Source organism: Melozone crissalis, unplaced genomic scaffold, assembly GCF_028551555.1.
Source record: "Melozone crissalis strain CALT ecotype California unplaced genomic scaffold, PUWL_Pcris_2 ptg000018l_1, whole genome shotgun sequence".
Classification (NCBI taxonomy): domain Eukaryota; kingdom Metazoa; phylum Chordata; class Aves; order Passeriformes; family Passerellidae; genus Melozone; species Melozone crissalis.
Window position 1 is genome coordinate 8,008,848 of NW_026535796.1, and position 27,264 is coordinate 8,036,111.

At 40.6% G+C, this 27,264-nt stretch overlaps 1 protein-coding gene across 3 annotated transcripts; it reads left to right on the forward strand.

Moving 5' to 3' along the window:
* The first annotated feature begins 2,711 nt into the window (after window positions 1–2,711).
* On the forward strand, window positions 2,712–26,595 carry NUCB2 (nucleobindin 2). 3 transcript variants are annotated; one of them, XM_054276129.1, is made up of 13 exons: window positions 2,712–2,776; window positions 13,038–13,181; window positions 13,806–13,913; window positions 14,622–14,748; window positions 17,096–17,199; window positions 18,814–18,999; window positions 19,627–19,717; window positions 21,251–21,309; window positions 22,453–22,545; window positions 23,573–23,662; window positions 24,214–24,384; window positions 24,683–24,764; window positions 26,419–26,595. In XM_054276129.1, the coding sequence occupies exons 2-13, from the start codon at window positions 13,038–13,040 to the stop codon at window positions 26,529–26,531; spliced, it is 1,368 nt and encodes a 455-aa protein (XP_054132104.1). In that variant the 5' UTR covers window positions 2,712–2,776; the 3' UTR covers window positions 26,532–26,595. The 3 variants fall into 3 exon arrangements, with proteins under 3 accessions (XP_054132104.1, XP_054132105.1, XP_054132103.1); XM_054276130.1 differs by lacking the exon at window positions 26,419–26,595 and having other exon boundaries at window positions 24,683–24,772; XM_054276128.1 differs by lacking the exon at window positions 2,712–2,776 and having other exon boundaries at window positions 12,999–13,181.
* The last annotated feature ends 669 nt before the right edge of the window (window positions 26,596–27,264 follow it).

Sequence of the window (27,264 nt, forward strand, 5' to 3'; positions counted from 1 at the left end):
TGGAAGGTGCTCTAAGATCTTTGTGGAGCCTTCTCTTCTCCATGCTGAGCAATCCCAGCCATTTCAGAGGAGACAGCTAGCTGGGAAACAGCTGCAGCTCCAGGGAAACCAACTCACAGCTGCCCTGATCCTCACCACACCCCTCCTCTGCCTGGACATGAACAATGTGCACCACACCAACCCTTTGCACACCTGCACTGCAGTGGCCATGTGTGCTTGCTGAAAATGACATAAATTTGCTAATCAATTTTTAATTAATTGTTTTAATCAGCCATAATCAGTATATTAACTATGAGCAGCATGCTAGTATTAAATCACTTTTAGCCAGCACATGACCCTGATATGCTTCATTGAACAAGGCCTGGGAGAGAGTGAAGGATTGCTTAAATTGGATACAATCACAGAACCACAAAATGAGCTGAGTTGGAAGGGACCCACAAGGATCATGGAGTCCAACTGCTGGCCCTGCACAGCACCAAACCCAGGAGTCACACCATGTGCCTCAGAGCATTGTCCAAATGCTTCTTGAACTCTGCCAGGCTCAGTGCTGTGACCAGAAGAACAGAATTTATAGAACAAAATGTATAGACTACTATGCTCTGATTTCTGCAAAACAGATTTTTTTGCAGAAATCAGAGCATAAAGAAAATCTAACAAAGACTCAGCATATGTGTGTTGGAAAGTCCCTAATGGAGGAAAAAGATACTAAAAATATGGATTAATTAGGATGAGCAGTGAGAGATCAATACCCAGTACAGGACAGAATACTAATGCAGGATTTGTGCTGCTGAGCGCAAGGCCCATTGCACAGGAGTCTCATTCTCCTGTCCATGCCAAACCCACCAGGATACCGTGGGGGGCAGTGTCACAGGCCTCGCTAAAGTCACAGCAAACGGCTCTCACTGCGCTTCCCTTGTCACACGAGGACACTCCCCTCCTCCAGGCACGGCTCATGCCGGTCCCACCACAGCTTGTCCTCGCAGATGATGTCACCTCGTCCTTCTGTGCCTCCAAGCCACCTTCTGGCAGCGTCTGAGAAGGGCAGGCTCTCCCTGGAAACTTGTGGGAAGGCTCCAGTACAGGCACTGGTTCCTCCTGCAAAGCAGGAGGCCACAGAAGCAGCGGGAAGCTTTGTTCTTCATACGAGCAGAGAGTGAGGGCACACTTGGTGCGTTGTTGAGGGGACCCCACAGGATGAGGAGGCTCCTGAGGGAGGTGGAGGACAGGCCCTGTGCCCAAGGGACAGCCTTCCATGCAAACAGTGTGACAACAAGCCCCAGGAGAGGGGCCTCAGCCCCCACCAGCCTCCTCCTGCTCCCACACCTGGGCACAAATCAGAAAAGAACGCTGAGTCACCACAAAACTCTGTTTCTACAGTGAACTGCAGTGCAGGAAAACAGGTTTCTAGTCTGGAGCAGTACATCTGTGAGAGAAAGGGAAAGCTCCAGGTAGTGCCAGCCCTATTGCTTCAACAGCTTTGTGACCACAGATGTCACCACAGTCAGCTCACATCCCCATTTTATTCTCACCTGCAGAAGCTGTAGCTTCAACCACCACGTTGCCCTCATTACAATTAACCCTCAACCCCGTGGCAGTTTTGAGTTTCTTCCCTTGGCTGAGCAAATCCCTCAATAATTTACCTCTAATTTGTATAAAAAATTCCAATAGTTTGTTAAAAAAAAAAAAAAAAGCCAAACCTTACCTTATACATATTTATCTTGTAAATTAGAATAACAGAAATAAAATGCACAGTGACAAAAGTTTTGCAATGATTTGTACATGATAGTACATCTCTTTAAATAGGAGTACAGGCTTAGAGTCTTGAGATAGCATAAGAAGGTACAAGTAGAATTTATGCTTTTTCCAGAAATCACTATTTTATAGGAAGTGCAGTGCATTTGCTGTAACAGCTGGTACTCACCTATCCAATAAAAATAAATTGTGAGTATTTTCTGAGCCCTTTTAGTGCACACAGAAAATAATAGCCAAAAACCCGCCAGGTACCACACCTTGAAACCAGGTGGGAATGGAACTCCACAAATCAAACCCCAAGCTTACACCAAGCATTAACAAAGGTCGAATATGATGATTTCCTAAACTGTTAAACCTGCATGGCGAGCAAGACTTTTGTCTTTTAAGGGGAAGCAAAAACCAGGTCTGAACACAGCTAAAGCTCAAATGAGCGAAAAGAATTAAGAACAAGAAGGAGCAGTCGTGGGGAAAGATGCGTGGGAACACATTTTCAAATTCCCACACGACAGCTCACGACGGACACGGGGCAGTGCCTGGCGCTGCAAGAGCTTTGCAGAGGACGCTGCTGAGGACAGGGAGCGAGCTGCCACCGAAGCCCAGGGGCACGGAAGCCGGAGCAGCCCCCGCTGCCGCCCTCACGCTGGGTCCCGCCCTCACGCCGGTCCCGCCCTCACGCCGGGTCCCGCCCCCCGCCCCGCCGGTGACGCCAGCCGGCGCGCGCGGGCCCCGCCCTTCGCGGCCGCCACGTTCCCGCTCCGCTGCGCGCGCGTCACGGCGGGGGCGGGGCCCACGTCGCCCAATCGGGGCGCTCCGCGACGGCCGCCGCGGGTCGGCGCCGGCCAATGGGCGCGCTGTGGGGGGCGGGCGCTGTGCCCATGGCAACGGGCGCGGGGCCGCCGCTTGGCTGTCGCACCGAGCCCGGCCAGAGCCGCAGCCGCAGCGCGCCCGCCGGAGCGCCCGCCATCGGCGCGCACCTCGCCCTCGAGCAGCCGCGGCTCCTCTCCTGCCGCAGCGGGACCCCAAGGTAGCGCCGCCCGTCCCTGTGCCCCCGGCGGCGGCGCGGGCGGAGGCCTGGCGGCGGGGCGGCTGCTGTCAGGGTCGCGGCGGGACGCGGGGGTCGCGGCGCGCTCCCGCCGGCCAGGCCGGGGCGCGGGGGGATCGCGGGGCTCGGGGCTGCCGGGCGGGAGCGGGAGCGCGGCGCAGCTGAAGTTTTCCCGCCGGGAAGGGGGCTCCAGGTGCGGGTGTGTGTGCCCGTGTCCCCCCGCAGGCTGTGGGGCGGGAGGCGGCGGCGGGCTGCGGGGCGCCGGCAGGAATGAAAGCGGAGTTGGCAGCGGCGGCAGCTGCAGCAGCGGCAGAAATGTGGAGTGGCTCGTAATTGCACAACCGCAGGGAAAACTTGGGCAGGAGACTCGACGGGTTTCACTAGAAAGGGCACAGCTCTCGGGCATTGCTGTCTAGAGTCGAAGAACGGTTTGGGTTGGAAGGAGCTTGAAGATCATTTTGTGCCATGGGCAGGGACAACTTCCACTATCCCAGGCTGCTCAGAGCCGCATCCAACCTGGCCTTGGACGCTGCCAGGGCTGGGGCAGCCACAGCAACCTGTGCCACTGCCTCACCACCCTCCCAGGAAAGAAGTTTTTCCTAATATCTAAACTAAACCTACTCTCTTTCAGTTTGAAGCTATTCCCCCTTCTGCTGTTACTACATGCTCTTTTAAATAGTTGCTCTTCATCTTTCCTGAAGGCTGCTTTTAGGTAGTGAAAAGCTGCCATTAGGTCACCCTGAAGCCTTCTCTTTTCCAAGATGAACAATCCCCACTCTCTCCAAGCCTTTCCTTGGAGGAGAGGTGCTCCATCCTCGGACCAACTTGGTGGCCTCCTCTGGACTGACTCCAGCAGATCCCTGTCCTTCCTGTGCTGGGGTCCCAGAGCTGACCACATCTTACTATGCTGTTATCTGGTACCCCTGGAGGAGCTCTGCAAGGTACTCCTGTGCCAGGCTGGCTGCTGTACTCAGATACAATTCCAAAAGTGGAAAAGGTTGAGGTATGGCTGCAGGGAGGTAATGTTTTTTGCTGAAATGAACACGGCTAAGGCTTTCAAAAGAGATTGCATTTGGCAACATTATTTAGTAAGCCCGTAGGAGAAAAAAGCCTTTGTTGTTTGACTTACAAGTATTTGCTATGGAAAGATAACATCCAATAGTTACAACATGAAACCATCACAGTTTCAACAGTGAAATGCCTGTGCACTCATGGTATCAAGTTCAGTGTGGAGGTTTGTGGTTTTTTGACATTTTGTTTCCTCTCAGTGTCAAGGAAACTCCTGTAGCTGACTCAATATTGGTGCACCTCTACTCCGAATTCTGAAGTGACTGATTCTGTCAACCAAACAAAGCAGCACAGGGAAGATTCCTCCTGTAGAGACTGGATAGGAGCCACTCAAAGACTTTGAAACCAGGTTTTGTTGTAACCTTTATGGACCTCTGCTTAAAACTCACAGAAAGTTTGTGGGAGAAGCCCACGTTTCTGTGAGCACTTAAGATCCTGTTATGTTTCTCACTGTCATTTACTACACAATGGTCTTGCACAGTCACAGTGCTACTTCCACCATGGGCCACAGATTACTAACCTGGTTACATACAGTGCCTCCAAACTGTCATCAGCTATTTTCCCTTTACGTGCTTCTGTAATCTCCAGGATGGTGGCAGCATTTTATTTCAGAATAACAAAGACAATTCTATTTTAAAAAAATAACATAGGTTTAAACAAATTGTGTTAATGTAGAGCAGAGTGAATTTCATTCAAGACAAAGAAAAGGGGGAAATAAAATTATAAATTTATATTGCCTGTTGGGTCTGCTTAAAACTTACATTAACAATTGGTTGCAAAGGCATCTGATATTAAGTTTGTTATCATACTGCCTGAGATTCCATTATTTGGTGTCTGAAATTATATTCAGAAAACCCCACTGGGCAAATAAAACCAAGCAACAACAACAACAGTAATTATTTTTTAATAATACTAAGGCAAAGTTTTCATACCTTGCCTCTGCAGTTCTGGTAGTGCTGTTGATGTAAACTTTCTGTTCATATAAGCCAAATTGAAGATTTTCTGTCAAAAACTGTCGTACCCCCATTATACATACTCAACTGAAATTGCAGCCATGAAACTGGAGAGCAGTAATTCTCTCAGGTAATAAAAATGTAGAATATATTGACTTAACTGTCAGAGCTGTGGAAATATTGATGCAGGAGTTTCAGAGCTGTGCTGACTAAACAATTGCACTTTAGATAAGAAAGATAAAATAATTTATTGGTGAGTTTGAAGCTGTTATCAGGGCTTCCTATGACTTGAGCTCCTGTGTGGAGGTATTTGATCTGGTGAGGCTGTGTGCTGCCAGTATTGATTGCTCAGTAAGCAGAACAGATCCCTCTGAAATTGCTGACAATACGTAGCAGACACCAGACACGAGAGTGTGCTTTTATGTAGATAAAGGCATGACCAGGTGCTAATGCCAAACCAAGTGAATTCAGTCAAAAGTCATCTTCCTCTCAATAGTTTTTGCTCTTCTATATGTGTGTGATTTGAAGTTGGAAGAGCAAAAGAAACTGCATTTCATTAGAACCATTTTAATCATATTCAGTTGTAAATATTATTCTTCATCATAGGTATTCAAGAGAAGTGTAGACCCTTTTCATGACTGCATTTCTCCTGCTAGTCTTTATAAAAGTACAATGGGATGTTGATGTTGGTGTTTTTGTTTCTAAGCAAGTAGAAATCAATGGGAATTAGCAAATTGTGAGCATAAATCTCCTTAGGCAGCTGTCTTTAAGTGCCTATATATTTTTAAATCTGGCTCCACATCATTAGATGTAGATTTATTCTGGATAACTATTTTGTAATTTTTTTTCAAAGGGGGGAAAAGATACTTTGGACTCCTGGGGCATTCAAGGCTTACTTTCGTATCATCACTTGTGGTTGACTAGAGCAAAATGCATATTGTTGGAATAATTGAAATACTTTTAGATTTGAGTTAGAGTTAAAGCTCATTCATTGTTTGCATGTAATAGCACATTTGACGTTGCTTTCTACGTCAGCACCGACAATATTGCCATTTACATTTATGAAAAATGAATTTATGAGGCTCCAAGTGTACTGTTGTATTCTGTTCTGTGTGGGAACTGAAATTAGAGTGCAGGAAGCTATTGTTGTAGCAGTAATTTTTTTTTAATTTCCTTTTGAAGCTGATAAGATTTTTCTAAAGTACACATTGAATTCAGTACAAGTTTTTGCTTGACTATTGGCTTCATAAATCTTTTTGTGAGGCAACCTTGTTGGAAAGAATTAATAAAACCAAGCAAGTAGCTTTGAAAAACAAGGCTAATATTTCAACATTCTTCAGTTAGTAAAGTAGCTTTGTAGACAGAGGTGTTTACTTTTTTGAAGCAAGGACAGGGAAATTCCTTGGAGGCAGGTAATATTGTAAATATGTATATGTATTTGTCTGTGCACTCAGATTTTTAAATTATGAACCATTAGCTGTGCAACAAGAAGAAAAGTCTTCAGACTTCACTTAGGACAGAGCTAAGCACGTGTGTAGCTTCAGCTATACAATTTGCTTCTATGCCATCTTTCTTTCTGGACATAGTTGTGTTGTTTCATGATATTGTCCTATACTGTGTGTGGTTTGAACATAAAATTGCTCTTTCCCACTCGAGCATTCATAGTTTGTGTTACTATTGGATGACTCATTTAATAGAACAGCATTTTCAAAAAGGAGGTTCTTTCAGCAAATGTTGTACTAGGCACAGTCAAGGCATCCTGTGTTTTCTGGGAAGCTGAAAAAAGCAGCTGTTCCATCAGGCAGCTTGTAGTTGTAAAGAGAATTAAGCAGCTCCAGTGCAGTGAAAAGGTAACAAATAAAACTCAAAAGAATTTAAGTCAAGTAAACAGGATGGGAAGAAAAGATTCTGCTTCCTTTATGTACTTGAGTAATACTGTTTAATAAAGAACTATTTCCATGCAAGATTAAAATGGTTCCTGAAAAAATAAGGAAGGTCTCCTGGTGCAGAGAACTGAGTGGGATGTGCTCTAAAAAAAGATTAGGACAGCATGACCAATGTGAAACCTGTTGGTTATTGGCCAGGAAAAAAAAAAAAGCAACATCTGAATCATACAGTTAAGTGAACAGCATTGACAGAAGAGAAAAGGAAAATACTTGAAGGATAATGAAACTTTATAGATATATAATTATATAGCAATAATAGCTGGCTTATAATAGTTAATAGCTTGCAAATTAACTTCTAAAAGGATCAGTTTTCATTTGGGAAGGGAAAGGTGCAGGTGTTTTTGTGTTTGGAACACTCACTTGTATGGGGAAAACTATTGGCTTGTAGCCATTTCCCTTGGCATGTCATTTCCTGCTGGTGTCTTCTAGGGGCAAACCCAGTGTGGGGCACTGGTGGCCAAGAGCAGAGACCAACCCTCACCACTGCCAAGGTTATAGCTTAACAGAGTGAGTGCAAACAGGTTTTTCCACTTGCTTCTCAAAGTTGCTGCCACATGTCAGCTGTGCTTCTGCCAGATGAACTCACTGGACTAACAGTGTGAAGAAGATGCATTAACTCTTGGTTCATGGACTTTCATACCCTGCTTAAGGCATGAGAGCTTTGGGTGTCTGTGCAGCAAATGCTCCTGAAAAAGACTGGAAGAAACTAACACTGGTGTTTCCAAACAGAATATGGCAGAAGAGTAATGTGGTTCTGCCTAATTTCAAACATGTAATGTAGTTTTTTTAGGGTTCTGTAAGTGGATCAATTAATAGATTTGCAAATAAATTTTAAAGAAATGGAAAAAGCCCATTGGATGAAACATTTCCTGTTTAAACTGTGATACTTGGACAGGTATATTGCTGTTTCAGAGACATGAAAACAGATTGAAGATGCTAGGTGAGAGCAGACTGATGAGGGAATACTTTACACCTCATTCCAGTACTGAGGGTGGAATATTCTTAGAAAAATAAAAATCTGTAGATACATTTTATCTATTTCCTGGCGCTTTTTTTTTTGTTTGTTTGTTTTTAATTCAGCACTGCCTGTGAAGATTGTTCATTTCTCCAGTGTACAGCATAAAAATAGAAAGTCACATTATGGTCATGACTGTAGAGAACATTACTGTTATCCTGCACATCTGCACCGTGTCTCACACAGGTTTAATGACTTCCATATCAGATAGAGCAGGCATATGTGAAATCTGTCAATGGGTAGGTTTATTGTGAGTTATGTGAGTCCAGATTTATGTTTTCATTGCCCATCATTGTACACATGGGCTTGGCAAGTGCAAATGTGTGATGTGACATTTACAGTGTTGTGCTGTCTTGCATCATAACCATCCCATGAGACACTGCAGACCCTGCATCCTGATTTTACTATATAATTTTGCCTCACTCAGTTTTAGAAACTTTGACACTGGGTGTTACTTCCTTAAAAATACTTGTGCTTTGGTGTGAGTGTGATGGAGATACCAGTACCTGCATGATGCTGTTTTCTGGGCAATGGGTGCTACATTAATGAAAAGTAATTTTTGGGTTTGTATTTTAACACCTGGCAGCTGTATAAAATAGGTGTTTAGCAGCTTGTGTTACTGTTGCTAGAACAAACTTTAAAAGTGGAATTTTGAAGTTACCTCTCAAAGCCTGTAGCTCTTTATAATTCAAATGTTCAATCCTGTTTAACTGACATTGATAGGAATTTGTGATTAACAAATAATCAAGATTGCTGACAGGCAGCCTGCAGCTTTTCTTTTCCAGTTGTATTTTTCTGTTCATGCAAGTACATTGGTGGCTCTGTTTTCTGCTGACTGTCTCACTCTTGTAGCTCTCACTGCAAGCTACAAGAGCTTGTAGTAGCTTGTAGTTTTTGAAGTACTTGGAGAAGTTATTTTTCCTTTTCCCTGAAAGCTTAGGATATTGGCTTTGCTTATAAACTACAATATTTGTCAGTTCTAGAGCACTACTTTTATGATTAGTTCTCTTTATGTACTAGAAGTGGGAATGTTTGTTTATCCCTCTTGTAAAGATAAGATTGATTTCTGATACCAGCAGATTACAGTTGTGCTACCTATACATCTAAGGTGGGCTACTTGTCTGACTAAAATATCTTAATTTCCACATGACAATTATAACATTTAACTCTTTCCATCTGTTTTTGATAAAGTAGTCAGTGGGCAGATCCAGAGCAGTTTATATTTCTATTAAGGCTTATAGAAGTAGGAATAATAATAACAATAATAATAATAGTAGTAGTAGTTGTAATCCACATGTCAGGGCAGGGGGTGTATGCTGTGCATTAGGTACTGCTGATGGCAGTGAGCAAAGTGACACTGCTGCTCACCTGCAGCACCCTCTGTGATTGCTCACTTGGTGGCTGTGGTACAGAAGAAAGCCACATTCCTGACATGGATGCACTCCAAATGCCTGGGAAGGGATGGGCATCCAGGAATGGGTTTTCAAAAATCCAGAACTCTTAAAAGCAGCTGGTAGCAGGCTGAGAGTGGAATGAAGTCACTTGGAGGAACAGAAAGGGGAACCCCACTTTTCTTCTCATCCAGCCTTTTCTTACTCTTCCCTGCAGCTGCTGAATTTGAGAATTGTGCTGTTTCTGGCAGGTGATTAATGTTAGATTTTGCAGTGGGCCTGGTTTCTCTCTTTTAGTACACGTCAGAGTAGAAGGTGCCCAGTGACTCAGGTGACACTGGCACACTAAAGGCTGACTCATGTCTTAGTCACCTCCTTTCCTTAAGGAAATTTTGGTGAGTATAGTCTTGGACTAGAAGATACCTAAATACAGTAACTCTCTTTTCACTAGGTAATTGTTTTTTATTTTAATAAATGTATTTCCAGTTTACTTGTTACATCACAATTGGATTCCTCAAAATACTGTGGGAATTGCTGTGTTAGGCATAGTTGTCTGCAAAGTCAGCTGTGATGATGGAGATAGTGCTTACTTACCCATTTTGGAGATTCCTCTCCTTTTAATTCTTCCCAGTATTTGTGAAATTTTTTGGCTTGTTTTATCAAAAAAGCTACAATGAAAACATCCACTGCACAACCTGAAGCAAAACTGCCTGATGAAGTCTTATAAACAGCCTATTACATCAAATAGATATGAAGAACATACTGTGATATCATCCAGTCTTTCCCATTATGTATGACAACATGTAATTACAAAGCTTAAAAAAAACCAAACATGAGCACCAATTCCACAGAGTGTCAGCAGAGCCAGTGGGACTTGGTTTGATTGGGCCTTTTGACAGATGAACTCTGCTGATACTGGAGAGGTGCTTCAGGATGACACAGCTCCAGTTGCCCATCCCAAATCTGGAGGTGATTACTGCTGCCTCACATGGGCTTTGGCAGACCGGCATGATTACTGATATCTCTGTTGGTTCAGCTCAGCAGGGACATTTTATCTAGCAGTGCTCTTCAGGAGCAAGGAAAAGGTCTGAAAAACCCAAGTGTTCCCCTCTTCAACCTAAACTGCAATCCTTGTCTCCACAATTATTCATGTCACTAGGAGTTGTAGGTCAAATGCTTTAAGAGACTCTTTAAAATGGATCAAAGACCAGGTGTCATTGTGAAAGTGTTGGCTTTAGCACTTGCCTTAGGCAAAGGATGAGTCAGTGCCAGAGCTGTGGGAAGCACCTGAGCTTCTGGCTTTCTCTGCTTCCCTGCCATCACCTGATGGGCTTCAGCGTGCTCATTTCCTAGCCTCATAATCATTTTCTAAATCACTGTTTACACACTTAATTAGAGCAGTGTATAATAATACTAAATTATTTTTATTACTATGGCTTTGTATATATGAAAATATTTTGTTTGGGAAAAATACCCATCTATCACAGGGTCCAGATTTTTAGTATTATCAGAAGGCTACACTGTTTTAAAGAGAATACTTCAACATACATAACCTTGCAAAAGATGTTTTGCAAAATGATGAGAGTGTGTATATATATATACACACATATATATATGTGTGTATATATATATACAGCCCCATTCATACTCTGCAAGAACTTCAGCCAGGTGGGTTTTTGTTTTACCTGTAGTACCAAGAACTACTCTTAGTCTTGACATCTACATCAAGATTAGGAGACTTGAAGACCTAGTATTTGTTAGTTATTATCATCATCATATCTTGTGATGAAATCCTGTTGAAATTACAAACCTAGGCACAGCATTTATACAACAACATTCTGTAAATAAAAACACCCAACATACTGGAATTGTAGCATTTTTAAAAGCAGTTGTGAATAACCAACCCATTCACTTATCAGCTTTGTTAGTCCCTGCAAGCCAACAGTTTGTGCAGAGGTACAGAAACTAACTTACCAGTTCCAGCAAATCAGTCTGGGTCTGGTTTCTTTATGTGTTTGTTTGCTTGGTTTAAGGGTACAACTTCAGTAATGCTTGTCAGATTTGTGAGTCTGACAGTAATGCTGACATCCAATTTCAAATGCTCAATGTGGCAGCAACAATAGCTCCTGCTATCCCATCTGCTAATGATCAGATATTAATTATTTTTAAAAATGCAAGTAACAGGTATTTGCAGAGCATAATCCATTTAGGCTCCTTTTGCTGAAGAAATGATTTTAAAAAAACAGTTTTAAAGAATTTACAGAATTTTTTGTAATTCTTGAGCCTTTGACATATGAAACAATAGCTAGATAGGTGGATATCTCCAGCTACTTCCTCATCCCCAACAAAAGAAATAATATCTCTACACATCTTGAATGCATCTCTTTTTTTTCTTATTTTTTGCTGGTTGTTGTTTTTGTGTTTTGTTTTTCTTTTTTTTTTTTTTTGTATATGAGTGCTTTTATTTTCCTAGTATTGAATAAGGGGGAATAAAGAGTGTCAACAATGCTTAATATTAAGTGTGTGCCACTATCAACATGTATTGCCATAGTAAAGGGCAGGTTAACCCAAGCAAAAGCAATGCATCTCTGTCAAGTACAGATCATGCAGCCAGGAAAACTGGCCCTGACACCATAATTAGTTTGTCCCTGTCTCCCCTCCCCCTAAAAAGAGATTTGGTGGTGGTGGGCATAAATACTTTTGACAGAATTCCTTGCATGACTTGCTAAAGCACTTGTACAGAAATTCCTCTTGTAGCAGGTGTACTTCTGATTTATTTGACTGCATGTTTCTTCAATATTATGTCTTTTTCTTTGGCATATCTAAACTAATTTTAGACAGAGTTTGACTGGCAACTTTCACCTCCTAGGATGTGATTTATATTACCAATGTAACACTGGAGTTTTATCTATTGGATAAAGCTCAGACTTCCAGTAGACTATCCCTAGATAGTGGAGTGTCACAGTCTGAACTGGCCAGATTGTCTCAAGAGCCTGACTTGCTGTCAGATGCTGGATTACCATCATTACTTCTTTTAGCTGGATTCTCTGCACTCACTCTATCTAATTATTCCATCTTACCAGTTTCTGAATGAATTATTTTCAACCAAGTTTGATAGAGGGGAAGGAGACAAGGGTCAAGAACTCAAATTGCTCAGTGCTCATCAAATTATGTGTGAGTTAGCTCCACCTAAGACACTAAAGAAGGGTTGGGGAAAACCATCTTAATAAAGCTCTGGCCTCAGCAACAATTTCAGGTTGTGTGAATACCACTTTTCAGGAATCTCTGAAAAGTGAAATAAATCACCTGAAATACAGATATAACATGGATTGTAAAATATTCTTCCTGCAAATAAATTTTGGAGGGGATCTTGACTCCAAATTAGGCAAAGTATTGCAGTGTTGAAACATAAAATCCACTGGCATTACTACATTAACATCTGATTCAATGTCCCTAAATGATCTTTAGGAGTTTGCCAATAAATTCAGCAAAGGCATGGTCCAAATAGGAATGTCAGTATTAGTTATGTGAGACTTAAACATCCTAAATAGGTGCTGCCATCTGTTATTGATAATACCTCAGCAGGTTACAAACCCCTCACCATTTACAGCTTAGGTTTGCACACAAGTGGAAGCCAATCTCAGGAAATCTGTTTGCCTAAGAATGCCCTTCAAAAATTAAGGCTGTATTACTTCTTGGAGTTTTTGTGTTCCTTGAGAGCAGAACATTGTGAGGAAAGTGGGTTATTACAGATATTTGTGTAGGAATGTAAAAAGTTTTCCTCAGTAGAGCAGGTTAATTTTGATGTGTTAATTTTTTTGATTAATTAACATGATGTATGTTAATTTTTGTGACCTGGTCTCATTTCAGATGAAGATGTTATCTGTGCTGCCCCAGCAGTGTCTGCTGCTGCTGACATGTCTCCTAATGGCCTTGGAAGCTGTACCTATAGACATAGATAAGACAAAAGTCAAGGCAGAAGGCCATGTAGAAGGAGAGAAGGTAGAAAATCCAGTAAGTATAAAGAAACTGATCTAATTAAGTGTTTATCCTAATTGTTAGTAATCTGGATACAGCAAACTCCTTTAGAAGGAAACTGATATTCCCCAATAGTATTGTCAGTGTGTGTGCCATCTACTGTGGGATTGTTCTGTTTAAATTTGCTCTTTATTTTTTTTTTCAATGAGCTGCTAGAGGTGAGCTGGCACATGGAAGGAATTCCCGGCTTACAACAGGAAGCACATAACTGTTCCACAGAGATTTACTTCAAGGGATTGGGTGGTGCCTTAGGAAATTCCACTCACTGATCCCAGCTCAGTGTTTCAAATAGAAAGGCAACAAATGAATTGCACTGTTTTAAAAAAGCTGCACACTACATTAACATGACAGATGTTTCTGTATTACAAGGATTCCTAATCACTTTTCTCCTCTTCCTTGTCATTTGCTGAAACAAATGGATCATAAATTGCTATAGTGCAATGATGCAAATCTGAAAACACAAAGATATGTAAGACAGCATAGTGCCTGTGTTGCTAAGATTGGAGTGTCAGTTTAATAACTGTATTTAAACAAAACTAATTAACTAATTGTTTGTCAGTATGGTCTTTCCTGAATTCCCGTTTTTTTTTTCTTTTGAAGGATACAGGACTTTATTATGATGAATATCTCAGGCAAGTAATAGATGTCTTGGAAACTGATAAGCATTTCAGGGAGAAACTCCAGACTGCTGACATAGAAGAAATAAAGGTAGGTTTGAAAAAAGAGTTAAATTGAGGTTAATTAAATCCATAATCATGTATGTTGTATTCTTTCTTCCTGTGGCTGTTGTGCATTGCCTCTTCAGGAGCTGGAAATTTAGGAAGGGATGAGTAGGAAACAGTCTGAAGTGACAGACTTAAGCAGGAGATCCTGCCTTTTGTGTTTCCTTTAATCCCTCATGTTGCTGCTGGCAGCTTGTAGCATCTTTTCCTCCTGTGCTGTATCTAGGGTCAGCCTTGGAGATTCTTCTCCATTTCCAGGTTCTTGCAGAACACATCAGTGGCTGCTGCTGCTGCCTTGTACCTTCGCCCAAGCCCAACAGCCCTCCTGGAGAGGATCAGGCACTCTGTGGGCTTCTCACAGTTCTTTTGAAGTCAGCTGAGAATATTTGATCAAGAAATTTGCTACAAATGTTATTAGGCATTGCTCCCTCAAGGCTATGGTCTGGCTCTTTGGAGGAGCAAGATACTTAGAAATTCACTTTTCTGAAAGCTTTTAGGATTCCTCTCTGTTTCCATAACCACAGGCATATAAATTTTGAATCTGCTCTTTGAAAAAATGTTGAGATTCTTAAAGTGTGGGCTACAGTATTGCCAGAGACTGCCATTAGTCTGCTGTCTTGCAGTTTATGTCTAATGGGAATCCTAAAGGCTTCTTTCTTCCAGTGTTTATGCATGACTTTTTTGTTTTTGACAGAGTGGAAAGCTAAGCAGAGAGCTTGATTTAGTCAGCCACCATGTGAGAACACGGCTGGATGAACTAAAGAGACAAGAGGTAGCAAGATTAAGAATGTTAATTAAAGCTAAAATGGATTCTGTTCAAGGTAAGAGTACAGAATTTATTTAGGTGAGTTAACAGATGGAACTGTGTTAGAGAAATGTCAAAGTCCAGCAGCTGTGCATTGTTTGTTGTCACCAGTAATGACTAAACTGAGAGTGAGTGTCCTTTCTGAGCTGGCCTGGAGCCATTACAGACCTGTCTTTATAGGAAACTGGGGAGAAGAGAAAACCATCTCTGTTTTATAAATAACTGAACTTGTTTGTCAGTGGATTTTTCAGATACTTCTACCTCTTATTTTTAACCTCTTATTTTTGTAATGCATCAGTTCATAGATCATTCACAGAGAACCAGTAACATGGCAGGACTATGTTTAAGAGAAAAACTATGACACAATATTTCATATTCTTAGGGGGTAGAAAATTAATTTTTTGGTATTTTATTACTGTAAAGATGTTTGCAAGTTTTTGAGAGAGATCCCAAGGAATTGAATACATGACACACCATATAAAATACTCCTAGAATAAGGATCTGTCTTGCAGGCTAAGCTAATTTAGATGTGGCAAAAAAATGTTTATGGGTCTGTTGTTCCTATTGCAGACAAGCAGTCCAGTGACATCATGGTGACATTCACAGCTAGGTGACAGCAGCTAATGATACCTGGTTGTGTACATAGTTGTTTTAGGTATTGTGAAGCTTAATGGACTGATTACTTCTGCCCCTCTCTGCCTTCATAAATCAGTAGTAACTAAGAGAACATGCTTTAGAAAAAGAATCCCCCCCAACACCTCAGATCTTACAGTGTAAATGTGAGATCTTACATTTGGGAACAGATTATTCCTGTTCAGAATATTCAGATGAGTACTAAGATGTAAAAACACTTGGCAAAGTTTATAGTCAGCTTTGCCCATGAGTGCTTCACATCATACACAAGTATGGCCAGATTAACCATAAAATACAGCTGCATCTACACAGCTAGACAACATCTTGGAATAGGCACAAAGAGCATTAAAATAGCAACAGGCAGAGTGGTTTGATTTCCTTATCTTTGCTCTTGTAATATTTTCCCTACAACACTATTTAGTATCTTAGTCTTCTCTCTGATCTACAAAAAGAAAAAACAAGGCACACAAACCCCTCCTCTTTTCATTCCTCTCAGCTGGATCAGGTTAAAAAACTCCAGACAAGTAGACCTGAGATTATATTCAGCATAAATTCAGTCCTCATCCAGATGTGTTTTTAAACATTTTCACCAGGATCCTTGACTGATCAGTACAGGCCACAAGAATGTTAGGAGTTGAGTCTCAGATCATACAGTCATGTGGCAAGTAAATAGCATCAAATAGAATTAATCTTGTCCCCTAAATGTAAAAAATGGAGAAAAATGGGTTTGGGCGCTGGTGTTTTTTTAGTGTTTGTTGATTTTTCTGTAATCTATTACTACACTTCTGAAAATGTTTCAAACACAGACAAAGGCCCATATATTTAAACAGAAATTATGATCTCACCAGGGAGGAATGATGGCTGAAATCTGCCCTGGCCAGTGTTTGCTGTTTTGTGTTATTACAAACACAGCATTGATTGTAAAGTAGATCGTTTGTAAAAAAACAGTATATTCAAAAATGTGTTTTCCAATTTGCTTAGCAAAGAATATTTTATTTGTTTAAAAACAATCTAGTAACAGCTTGTCACAACTGTTGTACTTAACATATGAAAGCATAAGAGAGTAGCTTTAGTGTTCAGAGACCATGGTAACAGAGAAGCTGTGGTAGAAATGTGTGTAGTTTTAGTGCATTGTGTGGTGATATTGGTGGGTATCACTCCTGTCACAAGGAAGACAAAATGTTTCCACCTTTTAGACCCAAGACCTGACTCTCCACTGTCTTGCACTTCTCTTTTTTCTACAAATGAAGCTTAACTAACTGCTTATTTGATTTGATACAATTTTACACCATATTGTACATAAATCTTTGGCCAAATGTGTCATTTGCAAAACATCCAGGGCAGCAGAAGAGTTGGACTTTTCCCTATGCAGGAAAAATGTACAAGTTGTTAGCTTAGGTATAGCACAATGTCAATGATCTCATTTATATAAAAGAGAATAAAATAGGTTTTTTTGTTTGTAAAACTCAAATTGATCATACTTTCTCTTGCTGAAGCAGAAGCTGTAATTTGTGCATGTAAATTGATTGGGTGCAATGCAGCACTGACCCAGCAGAAGAAATGTAGTGCCATCAAACTTGATGGCACTACATCAAGTTTGTAAGAATGTAGTGCTATCAAATTGCCACCAAGTTTGTCAACCTGCTCCAGGAAAAGCAACTTCAAAAATGTTACTGTAGTTTCCTCCAACAATGAAAAAATTATTCAGTCCTCATACCTTATTCTTCCAGACACTGGTATAGACCATCAGGCTCTCCTTAAGCAGTTTGAGCACCTGAACCATCAGAATCCTGACACTTTTGAACCTAAAGACTTGGATATGCTGATCAAAGCAGTGAGTACCAGAATTGAACTGCTGTGGGGGTTGGGGGTTTAATTTTTATGCTTTTTACCTCTGGTAAAGGGAAGTCCTTTCCTATACACCACATTTTATAAATGACATGCAGTTTTCATTTTCAGGGAAAAGTCAGTTGTCTCCATGCACACTTGAAAACTGGTGCCAGTGTGCATGATGCAAGAGAGTCCATAGATTTTGGGATGTCACCTTAGCAGGACTTAACATTCATATGCCAGTACAAGCAACTTTGGGAATAAAACACACCTTTCTGAGAGCCTTTAAATTAAATACAGGTGAGATAGGGGTGCATTTTTCGCAAGTGTTTTTTTCTGATTTCTAAATTATACAGGACTCTCACAGAATGATGTAAATAATCATCCCTAGCCTAGCCATATGAATTTTGGGATCTCCTGTATACACATCAAGCTGCAAAACCACAGCAGAGTAGAATTTGAGAGAGCAATATTAGAAGTTGCTTATACTGGGCATGGCATTCAGTGTCTGGTCAGCAGATTCAGTATCAGTCACAGGTGTGTGAGGTTTATTCAAGGGATGCAGTTAAGCTAAACAGGACATGGCTTTTTTCAACTGCTCGAGAAAAATAGACTTTCCAGAGGGAAAAAATGTCTCAGATATACTTCAAAGAGCACTGCATGTGTGATATGAGAATTTGAATAGTTTTTAATACTTTCAAAATAAATGGAATGATAATTTCTGTGTAATTTCTTTTACCCATGGAAGATTTTATCTCCATTTTCTGTAGAATTATTTTTTATAGAGATATTACAATTTTTCTAAACATTTCTGAACATCACTTCTGGGAAAATTCTGGTTGGCTTGGAGAAGCATAACCTTAACAGGGCAGTTATTTTTATTACATATTTTATTGTTTTGTCTTCTCATTTCTCAGCAAAGATACTGACAGGGTGTAATGGATACTTAAGGAGATCTTAGCTTTGAAATTGTTTTTTTAAAACATACAGTGAATCTGAAAACTAAAATGTAAATAATGGAGAGACAGTATCAGGTGTAAACATGTTACTTTGAAAAGCACTACCAAAACATCCTTTCATACTTTGGCATGTATGAAAATGACACAACTTTAAACTCTATACAAGAACTTGTCAGAAATTCTCCTCTCATACCCCTTCTCTCCATTTAATTGTTTGGGTCTTTTTAATTTAATCTGTATTAAGCTGCTGCAAACTAAGTCCAATTATTAATGAAGGCACTTGTGTCATTAAACTGTAGGATAAACTACAAATGTTCTTATTCTGAAATGATGAAGAAATTAATGGTACTGTTAGTGTAGGACTTGATTAACTTGAGTTCATTTATTACTTCCTGATGAGAAAGGACACCTTGAAGCTTTCTTACAGCACCATGTAATTGCAAAAACTGTCCAACAGATGAACCATTAGAAATTAACTCCTGTGAAAATGACCAAGGGAGGAGAGATGTTTCTGCATCACTGTCATGTGAAAGAAAGCCCCAGCCAGTCTGCCCTGAATGGCAGCATGGCCAGCCTTGCCCACAGATCTGAACAATACAGTGGTTTTAATGTCAGATTATGTTACATAATCATCTGTCTGCATGTATCCCTATTTTTAGGCTACAAGTGACCTGGAAAACTATGATAAGACTCGCCATGAGGAGTTTAAGAAATACGAGATGATGAAAGAACACGAGAGGAGAGAGTATTTAAAAACACTGGATGAAGAAAAGAGGAAGAAGGAAGAATCCAAATTTGAGGAGATGAAGAAAAAGCATGGAGATCACCCTAAAGTTCACCATCCTGTAAGGCCTGTTCTTACTTGACTGAGTTTTGAGGTCTCCTTTCCAGAGAGAAAAAGCTCATACACAGAAGGGTGTAGTTTGTTTGTTCTCATCATTTGCCTCCTCTTACTGACATGGGCACAGTGCTGAGAGCATGGCAAACCCCAGTGTATAAACCCCCATTCTTTCTGTACAGATATGTTATTTGCTGCCAGAATTCCTACACAGACACTGAAATTCACAAGGTAGAAGCCAGAACATTATTCAAAACTGTAGGGCTGCCTGCATGGTATGTCTGGCCTGCAAGGAACTGCATCACAGTACATTTGCTCTAGGAAAGGCAAAATAATTCAGCTCCCTTCAGCTTTTGTTTCTGGATGGGGCTCTCTGGCCATAACTGATCATTACAGGTGCTCCTTTCCAGAGAATATGCAGTTCCTTTACACTCCCTCTTTCCCTGGGCCTTTCTGTGTAATGAAAGTATTAGACTTGACCAAAAGGGAAGGAAGGAAAATGCCACTGATTCCATTTGCCACGACTAATCAACAAATAAAGCAAGCCTTTCAGAGGAACCATAATGCAAAGGTAATGCAGGGAAATTACACTAAATTGTCTTTTGAATAGTTTTTCTTTGTAACCAATCTATAGGGAAGCAAAGATCAACTGAAAGAGGTGTGGGAAGAAGCAGATGGACTAGATCCTAATGAATTTGACCCCAAAACATTTTTCAAATTGCACGGTAAGAGGTTTAGTTTTAATTTCATGAACAAGTGAAGTGACTTTGTTACATTCTGCTGAGGACAAGTTTGTCTTATGTTAGGATGAAATCTTACACCTCAAGCAACTTGGAGGAATGAATAGTACAGAGGAGAAAATATTTGTTACTGTTTGTAAATTTCATGTAATGTTTTAAATGCAGATTAAAATCTAAAAACATTCAGAGATTTGTTGAACTGCTCCTAAAATCATAGAGGCAAAATCCAGTAGGGATTCCTTGGGGAAGTATGGGTAGTTAGAGGCCTGTCCATATCTATAACTTTGCTTGCACAGTAGGTACTGGGAATAAATCCTCTGAGATTTGTGTAGGGGCAAAACCTGCTATCTCATCATCTCTGGACCTAAGTACCAGATGCCCCTAATCTTTGGAGTGCTCATAGAAGGGCCAAGGCTCTTCAGAAATTGCAGTATTCCCTTGATAGAACAAAAACCCTCTAATCCTGCCCCTAGATTTCTGAGGAATGGACAGCTAGAAACAACAAGCAGTAGCAGAGATAAGGATGCATTTTAGTGAACACCTTGCTTTACAACTTTGATCTGATATTGTTAAATGCTTCATCATAAAGTGCCCCTAAGTAGATCCTGCCTGGCACTAGGCTGCAAAGGGTTGAAAAATACACAGAATTTGACTAATCTCAAAGATGATGATTCAGATAAAGTGTTCTAGTTTGAGCCTAAACTTTTATCTCAGTTTATAACTTAAAATAAGCATGTATTATTACAGAATGGTTTGGGTCCTTAATGATCATCTAGTTATAGTTCCTAAATCTTATCTCTTCTTTCTAGAAAGAGGTTTTGAAAGATAGCTTTTGAAATTTGTTGGTAGCTTGTTTGTGCAAAACCTACCAAACAGAAACAGCTGAAATCACCTGTTGCTTTAGAGCATAGTATATAGAAAACTTTCAAGGAATTACACAAAAATACTGGGTAATAATTTGAAGTGGATATTTTAATTTCAGAGATTGTGCTCTGAATATTACAATATTACACTATGTAGGATAAAAGATGGATCATTAATTATCAAGTATTTTCCTCTCTGCATTTGTCATGAAAAGTCGTCTTACACGTATCTCAAGTGCTGCATGTTTATATAGATTTTGATGTAATTCTTTAAGTTTTTAAGGATCATATTGTCAGTTAAAGTTTTTCTGCAGAATCTTGGTGCTTGCTCCTGAGTCTTATTACAAATTTAGTGGTTAAATGGGGACAACTTGTTCTCAGCGATATTTTTTGGCAGTTGCAGTCTGCGCAATCCTGTGGTGACCTATTTCAGTTTGTTAATCTAAGAAGTGGAGAGATTGCTGCAGACTTGTCCAACCAACCAAAAGTGACACTCCAGCCCAATGCCTGCTAAAAACCTCAACAGTAGAAACAACCTCTGTAACCAGTTTCTTGTTAAGTGTGTACACTGATCCTTACTTAACTCTTGGAGATCTATTATGTGTATGACTTTCTATACGTACTCAACTTGTATTTTTAAAACTTCTTTTTGTAGATGTCAATAATGATGGTTTCCTGGATGAGCAAGAATTAGAAGCCCTATTTACTAAAGAGGTAAAAAAATTATCTTCTATCAGTAAAGGGTTACAGGAATGTCTGTTTTTCCCAAGTATATTTGGGGGCTTTGGACTACAAAGTAGAGTATTTATACCAAGTTTCATGCATCCTTAATATTTCTACAAAAGTGTAAAAAGCAGGCAAAATAAAGTAGTTGAATAAGAGTCAGACATGAGAAATCTAGTGCACATGTATTTTTGTGCCCCAGGCTTGCTGGAGATTCTGTAACTAATCTGCAGGATAGGTATTACCTGTGCAAATTGCAGTGTAGAGAGCTGCCCTCCCTAGATGCACCTGATAAAGATTCTGAATTGGGCACCTGTGCTCAATCAGTGTTCATCAACAAGTCTGATGAGAAAAAGGGTCACACTTGTGTGCCTTGGCTCAGGGACAGCATTGTGGAAGTGGCTACAGAAGTTTAATCTATTTTATGTCTGGCTAGTTTGAAGCACATGTACATCTGATAAAGTAGACAGGCTCTTAGTTTCTTTAAGCCTTGGTTTGTTGTCTAAAAATTTAACTCTGGTGCAATAATTTGCCATAATCCCCTTCACTACAATGAAGATACAGTGCAGTCCTTTTTGACAGGGGTCTCCCTGTTTTATAGTTTTGTAATGTAAAAACTAATGGTCTGGGGCCATTACCAAATTACCTGTGGCTGGGCAAGTGAAGCTCAGTGCCTGAGAAAGCAAAGTACAAATACATAAGCATGAACTCTCCAGAAAGACATTGTGCAAGAAGAGAAGTGAACCATTAAATTTGGCACTGAATTTGTCTTGTAATACTCTGAATGCTTATGGGGTCAGCTGCATGCCCTGGCGAAAAAGCCACTCTCTCCCATTCCAGAAACCACATGGAACCTCTGCCTGCTTTGAATCAAATGTAGGATCAGACTTTGCACACTGAGGTCAACTTGACTGTGACATCCGCAGCACTGAATTGTAACAGACCACATGAATTAAATGAAAACTTCTTTCTTAGGAAAGAAAGGCTCACTTGTTGCTTAAATACTGTGCTGAAAGAGGAACATTGCACACACAGAGAACATCTCACACCACTTTCCCACTTTCCCAGATATGCTCTGCCATGTGAATGAGCAGCCTTTTCTTCAAACTAACATGTACTAATTTTAAATTTCAGTTAGAAAAAGTTTATGATCCCAAGAATGAAGAGGATGACATGGTTGAAATGGAAGAAGAAAGGCTGAGAATGAGAGAACATGTAATGAATGAGGTGGGGGCTGATTCCTTTCTGTGTTCACAAAATACATTTCTCCTGACATGAAGTGTTGTCCAAGTGCAGCAGAAAGGGATGGCCTGTCACACTGAGAGCTGCTTGTGCCGGGATTATGCCAAGTTACAGTTCTCAAACCCTGTCCCTGTGTTCTGATGTAATGCCTGCTGGCTAGTTTTCATTTAAGGAGTCCCAGAGTAGGAATTGTTCTATAGCCTTGGCTGTTTGCAGATACTGAGATTCAGCAGAAATTCCTTGTGAGTTCTGTGTCAAACAAGGAAGACTAAATTTGCTTTGGCACTTGGCAGATGGGTAAGATGTAGGTGTGAGAAGAGGGAGTAGAGCAAAGTCTTCTTTCATATAGCTCAGATTTGTCCCTTTAAAAGGGGGCTCAGAGCTCAAGCCATCACCTGTGACAATGAAAACCTTCACTGGGTCTGATGGGTTTTCAGCTCAGGAGATGGGTTTTCAGCACAGGAATGAAAAGGGGGTGCTTTGAACCACTGTGTTTTCCACCCATAATATTTCTGTATTCAACTGTATTCCTTAAACTTGAGGAACAGAGCAAGCCTGGTCATCTATTAGTCATAAAGGGAAGCATTTCCTCCCTTCCCCTTAAAGGATTTCAGCACAATTCAGTTGGGTGGGATTTTTGTTTTTCAAAACCTCCCACTCCAACGGTGGAGATAATTTTGTAACTGTGAGTCAGAGTAGTTACCAGAAAGCTACAAAACATCTTTCTGAAAAAAAAATCATGCATTCCACTATTAGCGTTTGGACTGTGAGCACAAGTGCTTCCAATAAAGCTAGTGATTTTTGAAGTAAAATGTCAGGATTTACTTTGTAGTTCTATTTTTGTTAAGATACATAAACTTATGCGAGGAGTTTTCAGAAAATGTTGTGGGCACTCCCTCAAAAATGGGACATACAAACAATTAAAAATGGTTATATTTGATTGATGAAATAAAAACATTAGCTTCTCCAAAAGCTGTCTTTTACCTTGAGCTTAATTTTTTGCTTCAAATAGGTTGACATCAACAAGGACCGGCTAGTGACTTTGGATGAGTTCCTGCGAGCTACAGAGAAAAAGGAATTTTTGGAGCCAGACAGCTGGGAGGTAATGAAAATGTGTTCCAAGTACAACATGCAGCACCATTACCAGCACTCGGAGCAGGAAACCAAGCGGCATGTCTGTGACCTTTGGTTTTTTTCAGCTCTGCTCTGGTATGTGTGTCGTTAAGCCCCTCGGCTGAAGGTAGCATTGAGCTGCCTAAATGTAATGCAGATGTGAATTCCACCCACGGAAAAGGTCTGGCGCCACCCCGGGGATTCGGGAAGAGCTTTTCACTCGTGCTTTTCAAATGGAAATGCACGTTTTGTTTATGAATCACTTCAAAGGGAAGATAAGAGCTCAGCTGGAAGAAAGAGAATATTTTTCTCCTACATCTAAATCCCTAGTAGAGCTTTGTTGAGAAAATAGCTGAGAAATGGCTGTTTTGCTATTTTCATTGAGAATACACAGTGTCGTGTCTCACTGTTTTGTTTTGAGGGTTTTTTTAGTGAATCGTGTAAGAACTTCAGTAAGAAAATAAAAAATTCTCCTGCTTTCCTGAGTATTCATACTAAGTATTTTCCTAAGTATTCACGCTTGTATGGATTTTCTTGCAGACACTAGATCAACAGCAGCTCTTCACCGAGGATGAGCTGAAGGAATTCGAAAATCACATTTCCCAGCAGGAAGATGAACTTAGAAAGAAGGCAGAAGAACTTCAGAAACAGAAGGAAGAGCTACAGAGGCAGCACGATCAGCTTCAGGCTCAGAAACAAGAGCTTCAGCAGGTACATGTGTGAGGACAGCATATATCTGTTTCCTCTTTTCTCTGTCCTTGTGTGGCTCTCCACAATTCCCAGTTCTGGAGACTTGATTTCTCATATGAGTCCCAGCTGAATTCTAAACCAATGGTACCACAGCAAAACACAGCCTGGTGTTCCAAATTAAAGCAACTCAGCACTACACCCACTAAGACCTTACATAACTGCAACATTTGGTTTAGGTGTGTTCATTTATGTCACATCATAAATGAGAGAAAGGTGGCAAATTCAAGTTTTTCAACTGCTGTATTTTATTTTTCACCAGGTTGTAAAACAGATGGAGCAAAAGAAACTACAGCAAGGAATTCCTCCTGCAGGACCAGGTGGAGAACTGAAAATCCAACCCCGTATGTGACTTTCTGTGTGGATACACAAACTTAAAAAATCAGATTTGCAATGTAAAAGTCATTACCTCCATATTTGCTATTAAAATTATTAACTTAATGCAGCTTTAATGACCTCTGGAGAGAGGCTCACTAACCTGTTTTTCAGAGGGAAGTAAGTACTAAGTACTCCTGAAATGTCACTTTTTTTAAGTCCATAGTAAGAAACCAGAGTCCTAACAGAAGGCATACAGGGGGCAGAGGAGGAGGATCGTGTTGTATTAGTCTGAAATACTGAGATTAGAGCATCCAGGGAGGAACAGGGACATACAAAAGACAGGTCCCATGATCTGTGGCTGCATTGCAGTCTGAGGCTGCAGAACAAATGAAAGCATTTGAAGTCCTCAGTGGCCAATTTGGCAGCAGCTGGATGTAGCATGACACAAGAAGTCAGCCTTGGGCAGTGTGAATGACCAATGGCTTCAGCACCCTCAGGAGAAGGCAGTGGCATAAAAAAATCACTGCATTTCATCACTGGTGGCAGAAAAAGTCAGGGATATATTAGCACTTCTTATCCATAGCACACTGCCCAGGTTTCCTTTGTGCTCTGCTGCCCCATGCACCCTAAATCAGCCTTTTCTTGAAGGCTGAAACGATGCTGGCTTTATTGGCTTCCATGTTCATGTGCTGACATGATCAGTGAAGCTGAAGAACTTCTGACATTGATCTCAAATAGAAGTTTCAGCTCTACCTAGGCAGCCTGTTGAGTATAAGGAGATCTTAACTGCTCCTGCAGGGCCAGCAGTGGGATTTCAAACCTCAGGAGCTGTGTTCAGTGACTACAGCTTACCTTGTTGGGTACCCTGAAATTCTGCCCACTCAGAAGGAAAGTGATGAGATTTCAGAACCTATTTAATTCTGCCTTTTATTTGCTTTGAAACTGCCTGGAGGTAACTTCATTTTATGATCCTTCAATCCAAGAGCCTTAATTCCCCTCACCTTCAGTGAAACCATTGTGTGTAATTGCAGATGGTACATCTTTCAATACTGTTCTTAACACATGTATTCTTTTATGTAAAATTATTCTGTAAAGTCATTTAATTAGGTGTCATGAGAATTCATTATATGAGCCAGAACTGGTCACTACTCATTCACTGAATCAAGGATGTTCAGGTAGACACTACTTTAAATCTCTAGGCCACTGGAGCTACTAAGAGTAATTTGAGGGGGAAAAAAATCCAGAAATGGAGCTGCATGTTCTGAAATCTTCATCAAATGATGAAAATTAGTATTACTCAAATGTAGGCAAAGGGAGAACATTTTAAGTACTGATGCAGTGAGGAGGAACATACAGGAGCAAGTTGTTAATTATTTCTTTTTCAAGCTTCCCATATTGGGATTAAAGGTCTCATAAAAACATGATTTATTTCAGAAAGAACAATGTGTTATGTGAGAATATTTCACAGAAAGCAGAAACAATTTGTAATCTAAGAGGTAACACTGACTAATAGTGCAGTCTGTTGGGTCTCAATCCCAAAAACTCTTGATTCCACTTATAAACCAGAAAATAGAAGTTTTTGTTTGAGTGTCCCTATGCTAGAAACTTTCATTTAGAGAATTTCCACATTTGGGGCCAGTGTACTGAGACGTTACAAAGGGTTGTGTTCTTGTTTTGCAGCTGCTGAGCACAAAGCTGCAGATGCAGCGCAGCACCCAGCAGGAGGAGATCAGCCTTTACCACCAGGACACGTGCAAGAAGCAGCTGTCAGAACTGATCCAGTTCACCCTTAACCACTCGTGCCTCAACTTTATAGCATCTTTATTATTTGGGGAGGGAGGGAGGGGTGGGGGGGGACAGGAAATCAGAGTCAAACATGAACTTTCTCCCTCAGACTGTAAAATCATCAGGAATGTTAGACATGAAGTATCAGATCTGCTTTTTAAGTTAATTTTCTCTCAAATGCATTGTTAAGAAAGACAAGGGGATCATGTAGAAGCTATAACAGAGAAGGAAAATAAGGAAAACATTAATACTAAAGGTTTTTTGGCCAGGGGACTGAGCTGTTGAACTCTCCCCTCACAAAGAAGGGGGAGATGTCTGCCATTCTCTGTTTAGGCATGAATCAGGATCTTCTCAGAGAGGAAACAGGGAACAGGCCTGGATGTTAAGTTAGGTCTAGCTTGATGTAGAAACTCTTTCCAGAAATGCTGAAAAGCGAAAGATGGGGAAACAAAGACCATAGATAAAGGCCTATTTCCAGCACTACCAAACTCTTCCTTCTTTGAGACCAAATAAAAATAAAATTTCTTAATCACAGAAAACTTGCACTTTGTAAAATTTAAACACAGCAAAGAATTCTGAGGAACAGTGAATATTTTTCATGTTTACAGAAACCTAAGAACTCCACTGAAAGCCTTCAAAAGGAATACTGTGCTTGTGTACTGATCTGAACCGTCCTCCTTGTTGAGATGAATTCTGTGTAGCAGTTGAAAGCTCAACTGGCCCTTGGGACAGCACTTTTGT

Excerpts from the sequence above, each read along its gene's own strand:
- NUCB2 (XM_054276128.1), top strand. The coding sequence starts at position 12,999 with ATGATGTATGTTAATTTTTGTGACCTGGTCTCATTTCAGATGAAGATG. Across the intron at positions 17,200-18,813 it reads TGGATATGCTGATCAAAGCA|GCTACAAGTGACCTGGAAAA; the intron begins GTGAGTACCAGA and ends CCCTATTTTTAG. Across the intron at positions 23,663-24,213 it reads TGGAGCCAGACAGCTGGGAG|ACACTAGATCAACAGCAGCT; the intron begins GTAATGAAAATG and ends ATTTTCTTGCAG.